Source organism: Brassica napus, chromosome A2, assembly GCF_020379485.1.
Source record: "Brassica napus cultivar Da-Ae chromosome A2, Da-Ae, whole genome shotgun sequence".
Taxonomy (NCBI): domain Eukaryota; kingdom Viridiplantae; phylum Streptophyta; class Magnoliopsida; order Brassicales; family Brassicaceae; genus Brassica; species Brassica napus.
Window position 1 is genome coordinate 1,770,113 of NC_063435.1, and position 16,549 is coordinate 1,786,661.

At 36.3% G+C, this 16,549-nt stretch overlaps 1 protein-coding gene across 1 annotated transcript; it reads left to right on the plus strand.

Annotated features, from left to right (window-relative positions):
- Window positions 1–785: 785 nt before the first annotated feature.
- On the plus strand, window positions 786–1,943 carry LOC106393555. Its single transcript, XM_048761099.1, has one exon. The coding sequence runs from the start codon at window positions 786–788 to the stop codon at window positions 1,941–1,943; it is 1,158 nt and encodes a 385-aa protein (XP_048617056.1).
- The last annotated feature ends 14,606 nt before the right edge of the window (window positions 1,944–16,549 follow it).

The window sequence follows — 16,549 nt, forward strand, 5'->3', positions numbered from 1 at the left end:
AAATCTGAGGTCAGCAATAGAGGTAGTCGATCTAAATGGATTATACAGTTATTAAGGAAGGATAAGCTGAGATTCTAATGCACAAAAAGAACCAAGTCTTCTTCAACAAAGCTCCGGACCTCAGGTTTCATGTTTTTGCCTTCTTTTTTTTTAGTTGCTTATTGGATTTAATTTTGCTGCAATGGTTCTTCCTTTTATTAACATTTGGGACAACCATATGACTTGTCAAGTTTAGTGTTTTTACTTCTAATGATTACCAGTTAGCTGTTATTAGTTTCTTTGATAATATTTTCGTTTGTGAGCTAGACAATTTGATTATTGTTGTATGCTTAGGTCAATAACAGGGACATGTCTCTTAATGTCCTAAGGGAGTTTATATCCAAACGCAAACAAGAGCATGAGGCTATGTTATCTAAAAGAGCTAGATCATCTGGTAAAGTTGATGACAGGATATCTCTGGAGTTATAATGGAAGGAACCCCTACAAGTGAGTATTTATATAATACAACAGACTGACATCAAGTCGTAGTATAGTGGTAAGTATTCCCGCCTGTCACGCGGGCGGGTTCGATCCCCGGCAACGGCGTTAATTTTTTAAATTTAAATACTTTTTTTTCCTTTTTATAGTTATTACGTGGCACAACCTTCCCCAACAAGGTTTCTAACTTCTAACCACATATATATATATACACCGTCGAATCCCTTGTGTATAAGATACGAATCTTTTTTATTTTCCTTGACAATTTCTATTGCTTTCTCGACAATTTTCTCAGAAACTTCTCACCAATGGCGAAACTCTTCGGCTGCCCAATCAACGTGAAAGCAGAGGAAGAAGACGACGACGGTGGTAGCTCAATCGCCGCAGAGTTTTACCGATCTGGTAACCAGCCGGACTACGAAGCTATAAGGGAAACCAATCCGTACATCCGTTTCCTGGAGTCGATTTCAGATCCCGGATCGGTTTCGATGGAATCAGAACCCGATCGGCATCACTCCTTCATCGATTTCTTCGGTCGAGAGTCGTACGTAGGCTCGAATCAGCGGCTAAGCACTTCGCGTGCTTTCGATATCTGGGATATTCAAGACATGGAGGAGGAGGAGGAGGTAGAATTAGGGCTCCGAATCGGGTCCGGATCCGGGTCGGATCATTCAGGCGAGTTAGGGCTTCAAGTTACCAGGAGTTTTGAAATCGATACGCGTATGCTCGAAATTGATTCGGGTCGGGTCGAAATCGGGTCGAGTCGGGTCGAAATCGGGTCGGGTCGGGTCGAAATCGGGTCGGGTCGGGTCGAAGTTGATACGGGTCGGGTCGAAGTTGATACGGGTCTGGTAGAAATTGGTACGGGTCTGGTCGAAATTGGTACGGACGATCTCTTGGTTGAACACGTGGAGCCGCAGAACGAGATCACGTGGGGTGTTCCGGAACCTGTCGACCCCCAAGAAGAAGTAGGAGGAGTAAGCTCGTCTCTAGAGCCCATGGAGGAATATAATCAAGAATGGCATGGTGGTTTATTTGATGGGTTCTTTGAAGAATCTGTAGATTTAGTGATGGAGGATTTTTTCGACACCCTTTTTCCGGATATAGATGTATACGCTGCGAACAACAGAGACTACGAGGATGTTATAGCACGAACGTTCCATGAGTCTGGAACCAAAGGAAGTCCACCAGCTTCCAAGAGGATGGTGGATGAGCTTCCTGATGTGGATGTCACCTCTGAAGAGTTGAGCATTGGCTGCGCGATCTGCAAAGATGAGATTGTGGTGGAGGAGAAAGTTAAGAGGCTTCCTTGTAGGCATTACTATCATAAAGAGTGCATTGTGCCTTGGTTAGGGATAAGGAATACATGTCCGGTTTGTCGGTATGAGCTGCCTACTGATGATCTTGAGTACGAAAGGAATAAGAGATCACGAAGGGGTTTGGGGAGAGACTTGATGTCAGAGTAGGTGAAGTTAATGTTTGCTGATTGGTTTGATGTACATATTTGGCTGGAAACAGATTAAAGGGGGAAATAAAATTTTTGCAGCTATATTTTGGTGTTCAAGTTATTTAGGTTCATTAATCTTTTAGGTTTTGCTGAGAATTGTTGTTCATTAGTTCTAAATATGATTTTTTGGAATGTGAGTTTTTGCTTGCTCAAGTCTTCTTTTTAAACGATCAAGATTATAGAAGTACCACTGCAAGTTTACATATAGTTTAGATTTTTGTTAGAGATGCTGGTCCGGTCATGACTCTACGGCCAGCTAGTGGTTAACCAAATATAATATGAAAAATGATGGATTTGGTCCGGTTTAACGTCGTCTTAGTGGACCAGATCTAATTCAGCAGTTGGGCTTTTTAATCCACTAGAGAATCCATGATTATTTTTTTTATTTTTTTTTTCGCCGTAATCTGGATTTAGATTCACATGGAAGTAGGGCTGTTCAATATGGTAAAACCGAACTGTATCGAACCAAACCGAATCGAAATAGACAATATGGTTTGGATTTGGTATATACCATATAAATCGAATGGATATAATTTTATAAAAACCGTAGGATTTGGATATGTTTTGGTATATAACCGATTGAACCGAATAAACCGAACAAAACCGATTAAAAGTAGAAACATGTAAATATGTATCTATTTTATAACAATACATGAAAATCTATTTGTTTTATAAGTTAAATTTGTGTTAAATTACTATAAACCTTATATAATTTGTAAAACACTTGAACTATAATTAAATAACAATACATCGCAATTTAGACATCTTATTTTCTAAGTTTTTTTTTTTTATCTTTTTGCTTTATTTTAGTATTCACTAAATTAATATGAAAATAATAAATTTAATGGAAAATAATTAATGAAAAAATTTCACAACTTTTTTCTTATCTATAAACAAAAAGAGCTTCGTGTTCAATCGAAAAAGCATGACTTTAATGAACACTAAATATGGAAGAGTGGAAAAACTTTTCTTTCATGTTTCTGTTTTGTTTCATATTTTTATTTTTAAAATTTCAAGCTCTCATTTTAATTATAGATTTGATGATTTTATTCGATGGTAGAAGCATTTTTACGCTTTTGTTCATTTATTTGAACATGTAATATATTTTTAATAAATGACTGTGTTGACAATATGACTCTAAAATTCATTTTATATGATCTCAAACTAAATAATTATGTTTTTTGGTATAAAACCGAATAAACCGAAAACCGACGGTATATAAACCGAACCGAACCGAAGTAAATATGGATTTAGAATGGTAGTTATATTTTACTAACCGAAATACCGAAAACCGAAAAAAACCGAACCGAAACCGAACCGATATCCGGATTGAACACCCCTACATGGAAGTTATAAAATTTTGCATTCCATCTTGTCATGTTCAATCTTGCTTTTGTCAGTTTTTATCATTTTTTTCAACCTCTAAACAAGCAGTAAAATGTTACAAAAAAAAAACAAGCAGTAAAACTTTACTTAATAGCTCTGTGCATGTATATAAAACTATCACTGAAAAGATATCCAAGAGATGATGGGATGTTAGGTTGGACTTTGGATCGGTAAAATCACTGTCCAAACTTTCAATAAAGCATATGAACTTTGGCTTGTGTTTAGTTACATTGTGTAAATTGGTTAATCCATTTGGTATAAATATTAATACTTTTTTGTGTAACATACGATTATATTAAAATAAAAGCTTAACATGGTTAACCGATTACAACTGAAACCATGTTCAACTAATTAACGGTAAAAAAAATAATAACTGAAAGTTTACTCCAATGTAAGATGAACAATAAAAACAGTACAATAAAACAAGCAATATAAATGTTAAAGAGAGGGACATGATGAAAGTAAAAAATCCATAGATATTCTTCACTTGTAATCTTGAAATGGTCATTCCAACAAGTTTGCAATGGTCGGAAACGACGATAAAATATCCAACTAAAGAAGTTTTGAAGAGACAAGAAATGTTCATTGATAACTTAGATTTGGCTAAACAACCATTAAACAAACACAATCAGCTCTAAGACTGACAAGGTTAACCAAAAAAACTAGGCGAATCTCAAAAACATCGGTTTATTGTTCGATGAGAAGGCCGAAGAAACGGCTGAGGGCCTGAGGCTAATGACAACTCTAAATACATAATATAATTATATAAATATGAATACATAAGTGCGTCGTCCTTTTTTTTTTGCTAAATGCATTTTAATCAAGTTGAGTGTATGTAGAGATATTTTTCTATTTTTCTTCATCACAATTTCTCTTAACTTCCATGAATTTTTTAAAATAGTAATATGTTATTAAAGCAAAAGAAAAATCGAGCTTCAATCATTTTCCACTTCATTTGGTTCCATGATTCAATTGATTGTTATTGACTGATTACTCTTCATCTTCTTAGTTTGACGACTCAAGTTTGAATTTCAACAAATCATCTTCACCGAACCTCATAAAGATTGTATTCCAGTTTGGATATTTCAAGTAGTTTCATATACTTTTTGATATTTTGGTTATTTTGTTCTTGTGGCAATTTCCAAAAATTGAATTATTTAGAGTACACAGACGGCTATACTTATTATACACATTCGTAATTGCTATGTGTATCCAATTTTCAAGATGGATAAGTTACTACAACAGGTTTGAACACGGATCCAATATCTAAGGTCGGATATGAATTAGATCAGGTAAATCATTTGGAAATGAACGTTTTTCATTAGAACTCTTAAAAATGTTTAAACTTCTAGTTGCCTATTTAATATTTCCATGTTCTTTCAATTAACTACTTCACTGTGTATGAACCCCAAAGCCCATTACATTTAAGATTGCTAAAAAAAACACTAAAGTTAACAGTCATTTTCACATGGGAGTGGCCGGCTCCTTTCTCTATAGTGACTCTACATATCCAAAGAGCCAAACTTGAAACATTGAGTGTCGATTTTATTTTCATTTCTTTTTGTGATCATGGAAAATCCTTTTTCTGGCTCTTGGATACCCAATTGGCTCAACACTATTTTCTATCCTCAAATACAATAATTATGCCCCTTGTCTCATTCCATGTAACATATACTCCACATGTAAATTTAATATAATTTTTTGAGAAATATAAGCTCCTCTATGAACTCTAAAGTTTTAACCACTTGCATCAGTTGTTCACATCAACCACGTATATATATATATATATTTTTTTTTTTTAAGGTGAAATTTATTGAAGAATGTTTGGATATTCAAATTATGGAAACTAAACTACATGAAGATTAAGTAAATGAGAACAATAACCTCACCAGCATCTGAATTAGACATAAGTACATCTCGAAGCTTTGAGTTGGATGACTTTGGCAGCATTGAATTCGCCAAGTGACTACTGTTGCAAGCTCTACTTGAAATATGACAGAATTCGCCAAGCATTCAAATTTTCACTATATTTACTTGAAAATGACCTTCTTCTTGTCATGCATCTTTTTTTTTTTTTTTTTTTTTTTTTTTGACTAAAGGCTTTCAAATTAAATATAAACGAACCATTACAAGATAAGACGAAGGTCTTATAGCTGGATAAAGTTTGCATGAAAGTGGTTGAATCTCCTCCTATGAAAACATAAAGAAAGAGACTAGAGTAACCAACAATACATGAAAGACAATAGCTAGTGATGGGTTCCACGGCCGCGACGACCACGTTTTCCTCGTCCTCTAACTGTCTTCCAATCCATGTCTTGGTATTTGGTTGGGAGTTTTATTTCCCTTCCACCTCTTGTCAAGCTGAGTGAGCTAGAAGGCTCTGTCACAACTTCATCCACATCTCCTAACAATGTGAAACGAGAGGGGCTCTCAAAAACACAAGCGTTAGATGATGTGGTTAAGGGATCAACAACTAAAGTTTTCCGAGCCTCAGTGTTGATAATGCTTGATGGAGAAGACTCCATAATAAGTGTAGTAATGGGAGTAGACTGTTGATCTACTAATGTGGATAAAGTGTTGACAGGGCCAAGTGTAGCAGCAAGGTTCTCCTGCTGGATGGGTAAGGAAGAAGGTGCAGAAGCTATCAATGTGCTTCCCGCAGCAAGGTGGTCCACAGTAGTATCTGAAGGAACAAAAGTAGGTGGCGATGCATGAATAGTTTCAAGTGTGGAACGGAGACCTTCTATCTCTTTAATAGAAGTCTGAGCTGGTGAACTAGCATTTTCCTTTTGTTGTAGGACTATATCAATATCCACTACAGGGACCTTGGAATGGTTATCTTCTGGAGCTGACGAGCAAGGTTCTCCTGCTGAATGGTTATCTTCTGGAACCTGGACGGTCGGAGATGGTAGAAGACACCTCTTCGCCTTGTGTCCGAGGTTTCCACACCTCTCACACATAGATGGAATCCATGTGTATTCCACATTAACAAAGAAAATATTACCTTGTTTATCATCCAGTGCAATAAGTTTCGGGAAGTCTCTATCAAGCTCCATCTCCACTAGAACCTTTGCTTCGCCCATACTAGTAGGATCAAGTCGAGGTTTATGCGTAAGGATAGGTTCTCCAAGTCCTGAGGCAACATGACTTATTCCTAGTCTTGAATAGCAACAGTCTGGTATATTCTTCAAATTGGCCCATACCGGAAGCGTGGAGACTTCAGGGATCTTAAAGGATCCTTCGGGAACCCATGGCAATACAAATAGCAAACAATCATCAATATGCCACACCCCTCTCTGAATAACCCAATGACGAGTAGGTTGATGCGGAATATGAAACAAGAAGGAAGAATCACCAAGCTTCTTACAACTGATCTTACAACTTCTTCCCCATATTCTATTGACCACAGCATGCACAAGACCCCCCGGTGGTAGAGAACACTTATGGAACTTTCCAATGATGTACTCATCCTTATTTTCAGGACCTAGCTTAAGCACTTTTGAAGGAATAGATACCTCAGGTGTGCCATCAAGACGGTAGGTAGGAGTGGCTGCACGGTAAAGGTTCCTCGACTGAGTGTTTAATCTCGCAGCCCACGGAAAACGGAGACTCCCATCGGCTTTTAGTTCCGGAGGAGGAAGCTTCTCGATCGGAGGCTGGACAGCTGGAGTAGGGAACTTACTCTTTGGTTTCTTATTTAAAATCTCGTCATTTAAGGACGGCCAGAGAGCGGCTAACTGATTCCCAACTATCGCCGGATCGTAATCATGAGGAGTACATGGTTCGGAAGGCGTGGCCGGAGGTTTGAAGACAAGAGGTTTTGCCCATGAACCTAAAGAAGGGACAAACTTTTCAGAAGCTTGAGTTCCGATATCCAAAGAAATTGTTGTCGGATTGTCATTCTCAGGAGCTGATATCTGAAGCTGATTTGAAAGAGGAAGAACCGTCTGCGATGTATTGTTGATCATGGGAGTGGATGTGTTCTGAAACTCAAGTGACGATGTTCTCTGCAACTGAGCCGTCGGAGCAACCGAGTTTGGTTGATTGACGTCATTAAGTGAATCTGAAGGAGGAACGTCGCTAACTTGAGTAATTCTAGCTTCTGATGTCAATGGAGGAGTCACGGATTCAGGTTGAGTTGTTTCGTTGGTCATCTTTATCGGAGCCGACGAAGTCCGCAACAACAACGACGATGAAGACAGAGACAGAGAGGTACCGTTTGTCAAGTCCATCAGAGCCGGTGAGGTAGCCGACGACAGAGCCAACATCGAAGGGAGAGTCAGGGAGGTTGGTGACGAAGACGGAGAGGTTATTGACGAAGCCGGAGCTGCGTCAATCTCCGACGCCATGACGATATCCGGAGAGAGGATGATGGAGAGGATGAGGAAGGTTACCGGAGTGGCCTATTTGCGACGACTCACGTCGGAGAACGTCGAAATTGAGTCGTGAAGCTTGCTAAGAGTTTTCGCTTTTCCTTGTCGCCGTTTAGGGGCGCGTGTCTTGCAATTTAGGGGCGTGTTAGTTCAGATAACAATGTTGTCATTGTCATGCATCTTTGCGAAAATAATATATAACAAACTATTCAACTATGAACGACGAGTAGTGTTTAACTGTTCTGAAGCATGTTCATTTCATGAGTGATCAGACGATATATTTCTGTTATAAAAAACTCGTTATATCTTGAGTACTCTTTCATTGATTTATGTCTTGATGGTCATCTTCTATATTATCTAAAAATCATTTTCTTGTTATCTTTGATTTTTTTTCTTTTTTGGAATTTATTTGTGTGGATCTGCTTCAATTAAAGCGGTTTAAAGAAGTGTATCAAGATATTTGTAAAACCACGAATATAAAACGTATTGTATTTTAGTTGGGGTGGGTGAATAACAACACATCAAAAAATAATTCATCACACCATTTCAAAATTTTCATTTGATAATTATTACTTCAATCATTTTGGGATTGAAATTTGAGCTCAAGTTTTCCATGACGTTCTCCCACTTTGTCTTCTTGTCTCTTAGGATTCTCTCTTTTCTCCTTAAGGGACATATTAAGCTTTATAGACCAAAATGCATATCAACTACTCTCAAGCAAATATTATAATAGTAATTATTTTTTTAACATTTAGAAGTCAATGGTAGAGTGGAATATAATGTTATTAATCGTAACTAAAATTACTAAAAACGAAGTAGTTATATGTTATTGACAACAAAACTAATACTTGAATAATCAGAAATACAATCTTTTTTTTTTTTTGAAACACTAGAAATACAATCTATATATACAACTTGTTAGTAAAAAAAACCCTATATATACAACTTCAATGCATACCATTCAAAAATCATTTGACCATTTCCAAACGTGAGAAAAAAGTTAGACACTGCAACTCATATTGATTAATACATCTATCAGTAGCACAGGAAAATTTCATATACAACTTGGCTAGGATCCAGACTCATTATAAACTACAATGTAACATAATGTATGGATGCATTTTACCTCAAAAATTGTATGCATGAAAAGAAAATGTATGCATGCACTTGAACATGAATGCATATAGAAGGATAAATGATTCATGTCATCATCACCAATGTAAGAATATAAGCTCCCATATCGGAAATTTAACTAACTGGAACATAAATAATATATAAAAGGTTATGACCAATCGATTTATCACCAATTTGCTTTCAGTTAGAATTTTGTGATAAGCCGGAATTTAACAACCAATATGGCAATATCTATTGACACATAGATGCATTGTGCATGCATGTATATATGTGCATGTGTATGCACGCACTTGGTCTTAATCGGATACCAATGCTTGTGATTGTGTTAGGTATTTAAACTTTCATGTGTCAAGTTGCTATCTGAGTTTGTTGTATCCGTACCCTCCGAATAATTTTTTTTTGTTAGGGATCGAATAATTAATTTATCTGCCTTTGATACGAAACCTAATTAACATAATACGTCAAAAGACTAAAATGATCTCAAAACCTAAAATAAATTACCGAAAAAAAATAATTAGGCAATGATAAGAGGTGTTTGAACTTTTTTACTCTTTGCTGGTCATTGTAAAATTAATAGCACAATAATATAACTTTCTGATAATGACTGACGAGAATGATATTATGATACAAATTGGCACTGATAGTGGATGCAAGCCCTTAATAAAAGCTAATTACAAGGACACATTATTTTGGCCTTTATCAACTAGAAGAAAACTGGACTACGTATCCGTGATTAAACTATGTATTGTTAATTAACTAATAAAGTAAGAAATTTGTTTTTATTGTGTGTTTATAGTTTTCTTGGTAAAATAAAACATAAAAATGGATCAATTTTTCCAACAAAAGAGAAGAGAAAATATGGATCGGTTTTACAGACCCTGAACGCAGAGATTAAAAGAAGCTAGGCACATATAAACATTTATTAAAATATATTTGTGAGTATTATCCATTTGGGAAATTGGATAGAATGATTAAAGGTATGAGCAGAAAAATATCAAGTATAAAATGGGTATGTAATTATAAAGTTTTCATAAGAACAAAAGACGTGGAATTAAAAAATGTATCGGAAAAGGTGTGATGATATAATAGGCTTCGCTTTAGTGATTGGCTTATCCTTAATTCACCAATCAGTCGGACCATTATGACATCATCCATTTTCAATAATAAATTAATATATATTGATGATTGCTTAACGAAGAAGATCAATGGAATTTCGAACTCTCGTATGGTATTTAAGAGGCCAATTAATGAATGTCAGAATTAAAAAATTAAGAAATCTATTTATCAGTCAGTCAAAACACACAACTTTGCAACAACGTAGAACTCAAAAAATGGTATGAATTTTAACATTTACACCCAAAAAACACACACACAACTTTTTAGTTTCTTTGTGTTTTGTTGGGGCAAATGTAGGTCTATATACATATTTAGTTTTAGCTAAAAAGCATATTTCCATACCAAAAAGTCGCATGGTAGTTACTAATTACATCATATTTCAGTTTGGATTTTTTCTAATTTTCTTTACAAATTAATACAATATAAGGAATTCTTTGGTAAAGAATAGAAAATGGATTTTTAGCAAAAAAAAGAAGAAGAATAGAATAGAAAATTGAAGGTAGGCCAATATCAGGTGGTAGTGTTACTGATGGGACCAAAACAATGAAACATTCAAAACACTTTAATAGTTTATGACCCAATAAAAATAAGATTAAAGGAATAATAGATAAAGGAAACACTAAAGAAAAAAAGCAAATTGGAGAAAAAAAGTAAAAGAAAAAATAGAGATGGGGAAAAAAGATTTGAGGCTGTGGAAGAAGAACAAACCGTGCAAAAGAACATGAGGCTGAAATAAAGAAGAAATAGACTTTGTCTGAATGATATGACTTGATGGTGTGTGTGTATTTGCCTTTTGTTTGACCAACACAGTCGCACTCTCTTTCGTTCAATAGTCATTAGATTTGGCAAATTATGCAATTTCAGGGTTTAAATCAGTCGGCAAAGTTTACTGTGTCGTGAATTTCACAATAAAGAAGAGTATTGATGGATATAATTTCCTCAAATGGTAAGGTATGCATCACTAAACAGTAGAACCTGAAATTAACTTTTGGAAAAGAATAAAAGCAACTACTATTACTGTATTATATAACTTTCTGTGAACACCCAAAATGCTATGACCAATATCAATATGCATATACATTAGTTAACACTAGATTATAATAACCCATGCATGCCTAAGTTTTTGGTTATTTAAAGAAAGATACATGCTAAATTTATAATAATGACAAGAAAGAAAAAAGAGACCAACGAAGATTTGTTCATTTTCCAATTATTGAATAGTTTTTAATTTACTTATTAGCAAATTTATGGCAGGAAACTAAAGGACAACCTCAAATGATTTTCTATGACGTTAATAAAAAGTTAAAACAGTTCTACAACGAAATGATCAAATATGCACTCGGTTATATTAGTTAGTTAAGCCAAAATTTTGGTCTTAAACCATACTCATTTTGCAAGTGTTGTTGAGTCTTCAGCTTCTCACATCACACTTATTATAGCCTTTGCTTTTAGAAATAGAGATCTCTATAATACGTGTGATGTGAGAAGCTGAAGCCTTAGCCTTTGTAATGAACACTATAAAACGACAAACCAACCCTACCGCCAGAGTCGGCCATGACCATGCTAAGTACCATGCTAAGTGAAACATTCGCAGCAGGTACTCAATTTTATTTTTAAAAATATATATAAATAGATTTTCAAAAAAAAAATTAGATTCCTACATTTGTAAAAAAAATCTTTTTACGTAGATACAGCTATAGGTCCCTAAAATTTCAGAGCCGGCCCTGCCTACACATATCTTGCTTTCCTAGTGCAACTAAAGAGTTCGTTTGGTTATTGTTAATAATGCTCTTTGACCATACCACTACAAGAAAACAGCGGTATTCTGACGGACGTTCCGACGGAAAATGAATTCCTCGGAATATACCGAGGAATTTCCGAGGCAATTCCGAGGAAACACAAAATTTGGCTTCCTCGGAATTTCCTCGGAATATTCCGACGGAATTCCGAGGAAAATTCATCTCGTCGGAATATTCCGACGGAATACCGAGGAAACTAGTATTCCTCGGAAAAAACCGATGAATTCCGAGGAAATATTATAGACGTTAGAGAGCCGTTGGAGAGCCGTTGGGGGATTTTAAAAATTCCGAGGAAATTCCGACGAACTAGCCGTTTGCATCGGAATTCCGTCGGAATTTCCTCGGACCGTCGACAGGATTTCAACTATAAATACAAGCACCCCTCTTCCTCTTCATTCACTCCATATCTTCATCCTCCCTCTCACTTTCTTTACACATGAATTTGATTCATAAAAAACATGTCTTCTTCAAATTATTTTCGTTCTTGGATCGATCGACCTCATTTGGATCCGAACACGAGATTGCTTACGGAAGAATACTAACAAGGTATAACCGAATTCATGGGGTTAGTTCACCGACAACCGGAAGCAAAAACAGGTATGTTAAGATGTCCTTGCTCTAATTGTAAAAATAAAAAAGTTATTAAACAATGGAATGTTTGGACTCATCTATATTTGAGTGGGTTTACACGAAGTTACAAAATTTGGTATCATCATGGAGAAACTGATTATGAACATGGTAGTACTAGCGAACCTCAGCCAGCGGTTAGATTAGAAGATCCAATTAGAACGGATGTAGATTACGGTGTAGGTACTGAGCAGATGGTAAATGATCATTTTAGAGGGGAAGATTTACCCAATGCCGAAGCTAGGAGATTTTATGATATGTTGGATGCTGGAAAGCAACCATTGTACGAAGGTTGCAGAGATGGTCATTCAGCTTTATCATCTGCTACAAGATTGATGGGCATTAAGACGGATTATAATTTGGCTGAAGACTGTGTGGATGCGATTGCTGATTATGTAAAAGGTATTCTACCCGAAGATAATGTAGCTCCTGGCTCATACTACGAGGTTCAGAAACTCGTAGCTAGTCTTGGTTTATCGTATCAGGTAATAGATGTATGCAGAGACAACTGCATGATTTATTGGAGGGCGGATGAACAGCGGGTTTCATGCAAATTTTGTGGGAAGCCTCGTTATAAAGATACGAGTGGAAGAGTTCCAGTACCATATAAAAGGATGTGGTATTTGCCTTTGACGGAAAGGTTGCAGAGGCTGTATCTGTCTGAACGCACAGCGCAACCAATGAGATGGCATGCGGAGCACTCAACAGATGGTGAGATCAGACATCCTTCAGATGCAAAAGCGTGGAAGCATTTCCAATCAAAGTATCCCGACTTTGCGTATGAGAGAAGAAATGTCTACCTTGGATTATGTACTGATGGTTTCAGCCCGTTTGGCAAGAGTGGAAGACAGTATTCTCTATGGCCAGTCATTCTTACACCATACAACCTACCCCCAAACTTGTGCTTGCGACGAGAGTTTTTGTTTCTCTCGATTCTCGTTCCCGGACCAGAGCATCCTAAGAGATCACTTGATGTGTTTCTTCAGCCACTAATATATGAGTTGCAACAACTATGGGCTCAAGGTGCTGAAACATACGATGTTTCGTATAAAGAAAACTTTCAAATGCGGGCAGTACTAATGTGGACAATAAGTGATTTTCCAGCATATGGTATGTTATCTGGATGGACAACGCATGGAAGGCTATCATGTCCATATTGTCAAGATAACACTGATGCTTTCCAACTAAAACACGGAAGGAAAACGTGTTGGTTTGACTGTCACAGGAGATTTCTACCACCAGATCATCCATATCGTAGAAGTAGGAATTTGTTTACGAAGAACAAGAGGGTGTTTGACAGTCCACCTCCGGAAATTCGTGGGAAAGATTTGAAGACACAACTTAGAGATTTTGGTGCAGAAAGGACGCCAGACGTCGGTGGACATGATCATTTTCCGGTAGATGGTGTTGGAAACCTACATAACTGGCACAAAAAAAGTATTTTTTGGGATATGCCATACTGGGAGGATCATCTACTAAGGCATAATTTAGATGTCATGCATATTGAGAAGAACTTTTTTGACAATCTCATGAACACGATCCTTAATGTTCAAGGTAAAACAAAGGATAATTTGAAGTCAAGACTGGATTTAGTTGATATATGTGATCGTTCAGAACTTCATGTTGATGAGAGTGGTAGGGCTCCTTTTCCCATATACCGACTTGATGCAGCGGGAAAGGATGCGTTCTTTGATTGAATTTCAAACGATGTGGAATTTCCAGACGGTTACGCATCTAATTTGCGTAACTGTATCGACAGAAAGGAAGGAAAGTTTACAGGCTTGAAAAGCCATGATTGCCATGTAATGATGCAGCGTCTCCTTCCGTTTGCCTTCAAGGAACTATTACCACGAAATGTTCATGAAGCAATTGCAGGGATAAGTGGTTTCTTCCGCGATTTATGCACAAGATCAGTGACTCTTGAAGGTATTGAAAATTTGAAGACTAACATAGCTGTGATTCAGTGCAACCTTGAGAAGATATTTCCTCCCTCATTTTTTGATGTTATGGAGCATCTTATTATTCACCTGGTAAGAGAATTGGAACTTGGTGGTCCTGTGCAGTATAGATGGATGTATCTGTATGAGCGGTATATGTTCCATTTGAAGAAGATGGTGAAAAATTTAAGTAGGGTGGAAGGGTCTATAGTCGCACAGATGATCAATGAAGAAACTTCAAACTTTGCCGAGTACTACTTTCCAGCAGAAGTTCAGACCAAAAACAGAAGACCTGCTCGGCATGATGATAGAGGCGAACGGGCAACATATCATTGGAAGGTTCCAGACATTTTCACAGACGTTGGACGACTTAGCGGAAAACCAAAGGACCGTCGACTTACTGATCAGGAGCGCAGTCATTTGCAAACATATTTACTCACCAACTGCGAAGATGTTCTTCAATATGAAAGGATTTTCATGGCAGAAAAGCGGTTAGAATATAGATACGCCACAGAGGACGAGTGTTGCGGAGTTGGTTCGACAGCCTGGTCGTGACCATCTTCCCTATCTCACTGAGTATCCACATGGACATGGTCAAACATGGTAATTTAACTTTTATTTTTTAACTATTTTTTATTTAAACTGTTTTTTTATTAATAATTTGTTTTTTTATTAGGTTCAACCGATCCGGGAATGGGATCAGCGCATGGATCAACCGTATGATGTACTCGGCCCTCGACAGGGGACATCCGACTTTCACTCACTTCCCTCTCGAGAAGCAGCATTTGTGGTTTCGTCAGTTTGCGGTAAGTATTCAAATTTTTAACTTATATTTTTTATTTATTAAAACTATTTTTTGTAATTATTAAACTATTTTCTATATTTAATAGACATTTTAAATATTATTAAAACTATTTTTTTAATTATTAAACTATTTTTTTAATTATTAAACTATTTTTTATTTATTAAAACTTATTTTTGTAATTATTAAACTATTTTCTATATTTATTAAACTATTTTTTATTTATTAAAACTTTTTTTTGTAATTATTAAACTATTTATATTTTTGTGTTTAAAAACTATTTTTAAACTATTTTAGCAAGAATTCAACTGGAATTCCGATGATACGCTCTCTATCTATCACCATTTTGTCCATAAAGTTATGGACAACTATGGGAAGCAGATGTACGAGTGGAAGAAGAAGTGGGAAGTAAACAAGGTAGTTTTTAATTTATTAACAATTTTTAATTTATTAAACTATTTTTTAAATTATTAAACTTTTTTTTTTAAATTAAAAGGTCCCAAAGTCGATGAACGACACGGTCTGGAAAGAGTTGTGTGCGCATTGGGATAAAGAATAGACGAAAGAAACTTCTTCCACCAACTCCAACAACCGCAGGAGCGACCGTAAAGGAAAGGGCATCTACAAGCATAACTTGGGTGCTCAATCTATTGCCACTCTGGCGGATCGCATGGTAAGTTCAACCGCTTTTTCTTCAATTATACCAACAAGAAGACCGGCCAGATTGATGATGGTCTTGTGAGGGACGTGGTCGACCTGGTCCAAACTCAGGTGTATGACGAAGTGTCTCAGCTTCAAACCGATGATGACGATTCGACGGCCTCGACCAACTTGTCCCGGGTTCGAATCAACGAAATCGTTGAATCGGTAAGTTTTTTTTTTTAAAAAGTTCAATTTAATTATTTCTTGAATTTTATTTTATCATCAATTTATTATCGAAATTTGGTTATTTATATTTCAGTCGGTTCCAAAGAAAAAGGGACGTTTGGTCGGTTTGGGTCGTCGCTCCCGGTCGGCTGCTCCTTCTTCTGCACCACTGGCATATGTTGATCCAGAAGTTCTTACGGCTCAGCTGAAGGACAAGGATGATCGGATATCTGCGTTGGAGACCCAGATGGCAGCTCAACAGGCGGGCTATGAGACCCAGAAGAGGCTGAACGAGCAGATGATGGAGATGATGAAGAGGATGTACCCGAACGAGGTGTTCCCGAACATTCCAGACCAGTAGTTTTTTTTTTTACCAAAAACTCTGAATGTTTTATTTAACTTTGAATATTATCTACTATGTTTTAATGTTTTATGTTTTATTCAATTTTAATTTTAATTTTAAATTTTTGAATTTAAATTTTAAAATTTTTAATTTTTAAAAATAAAAATAATTTTAAAAAAAA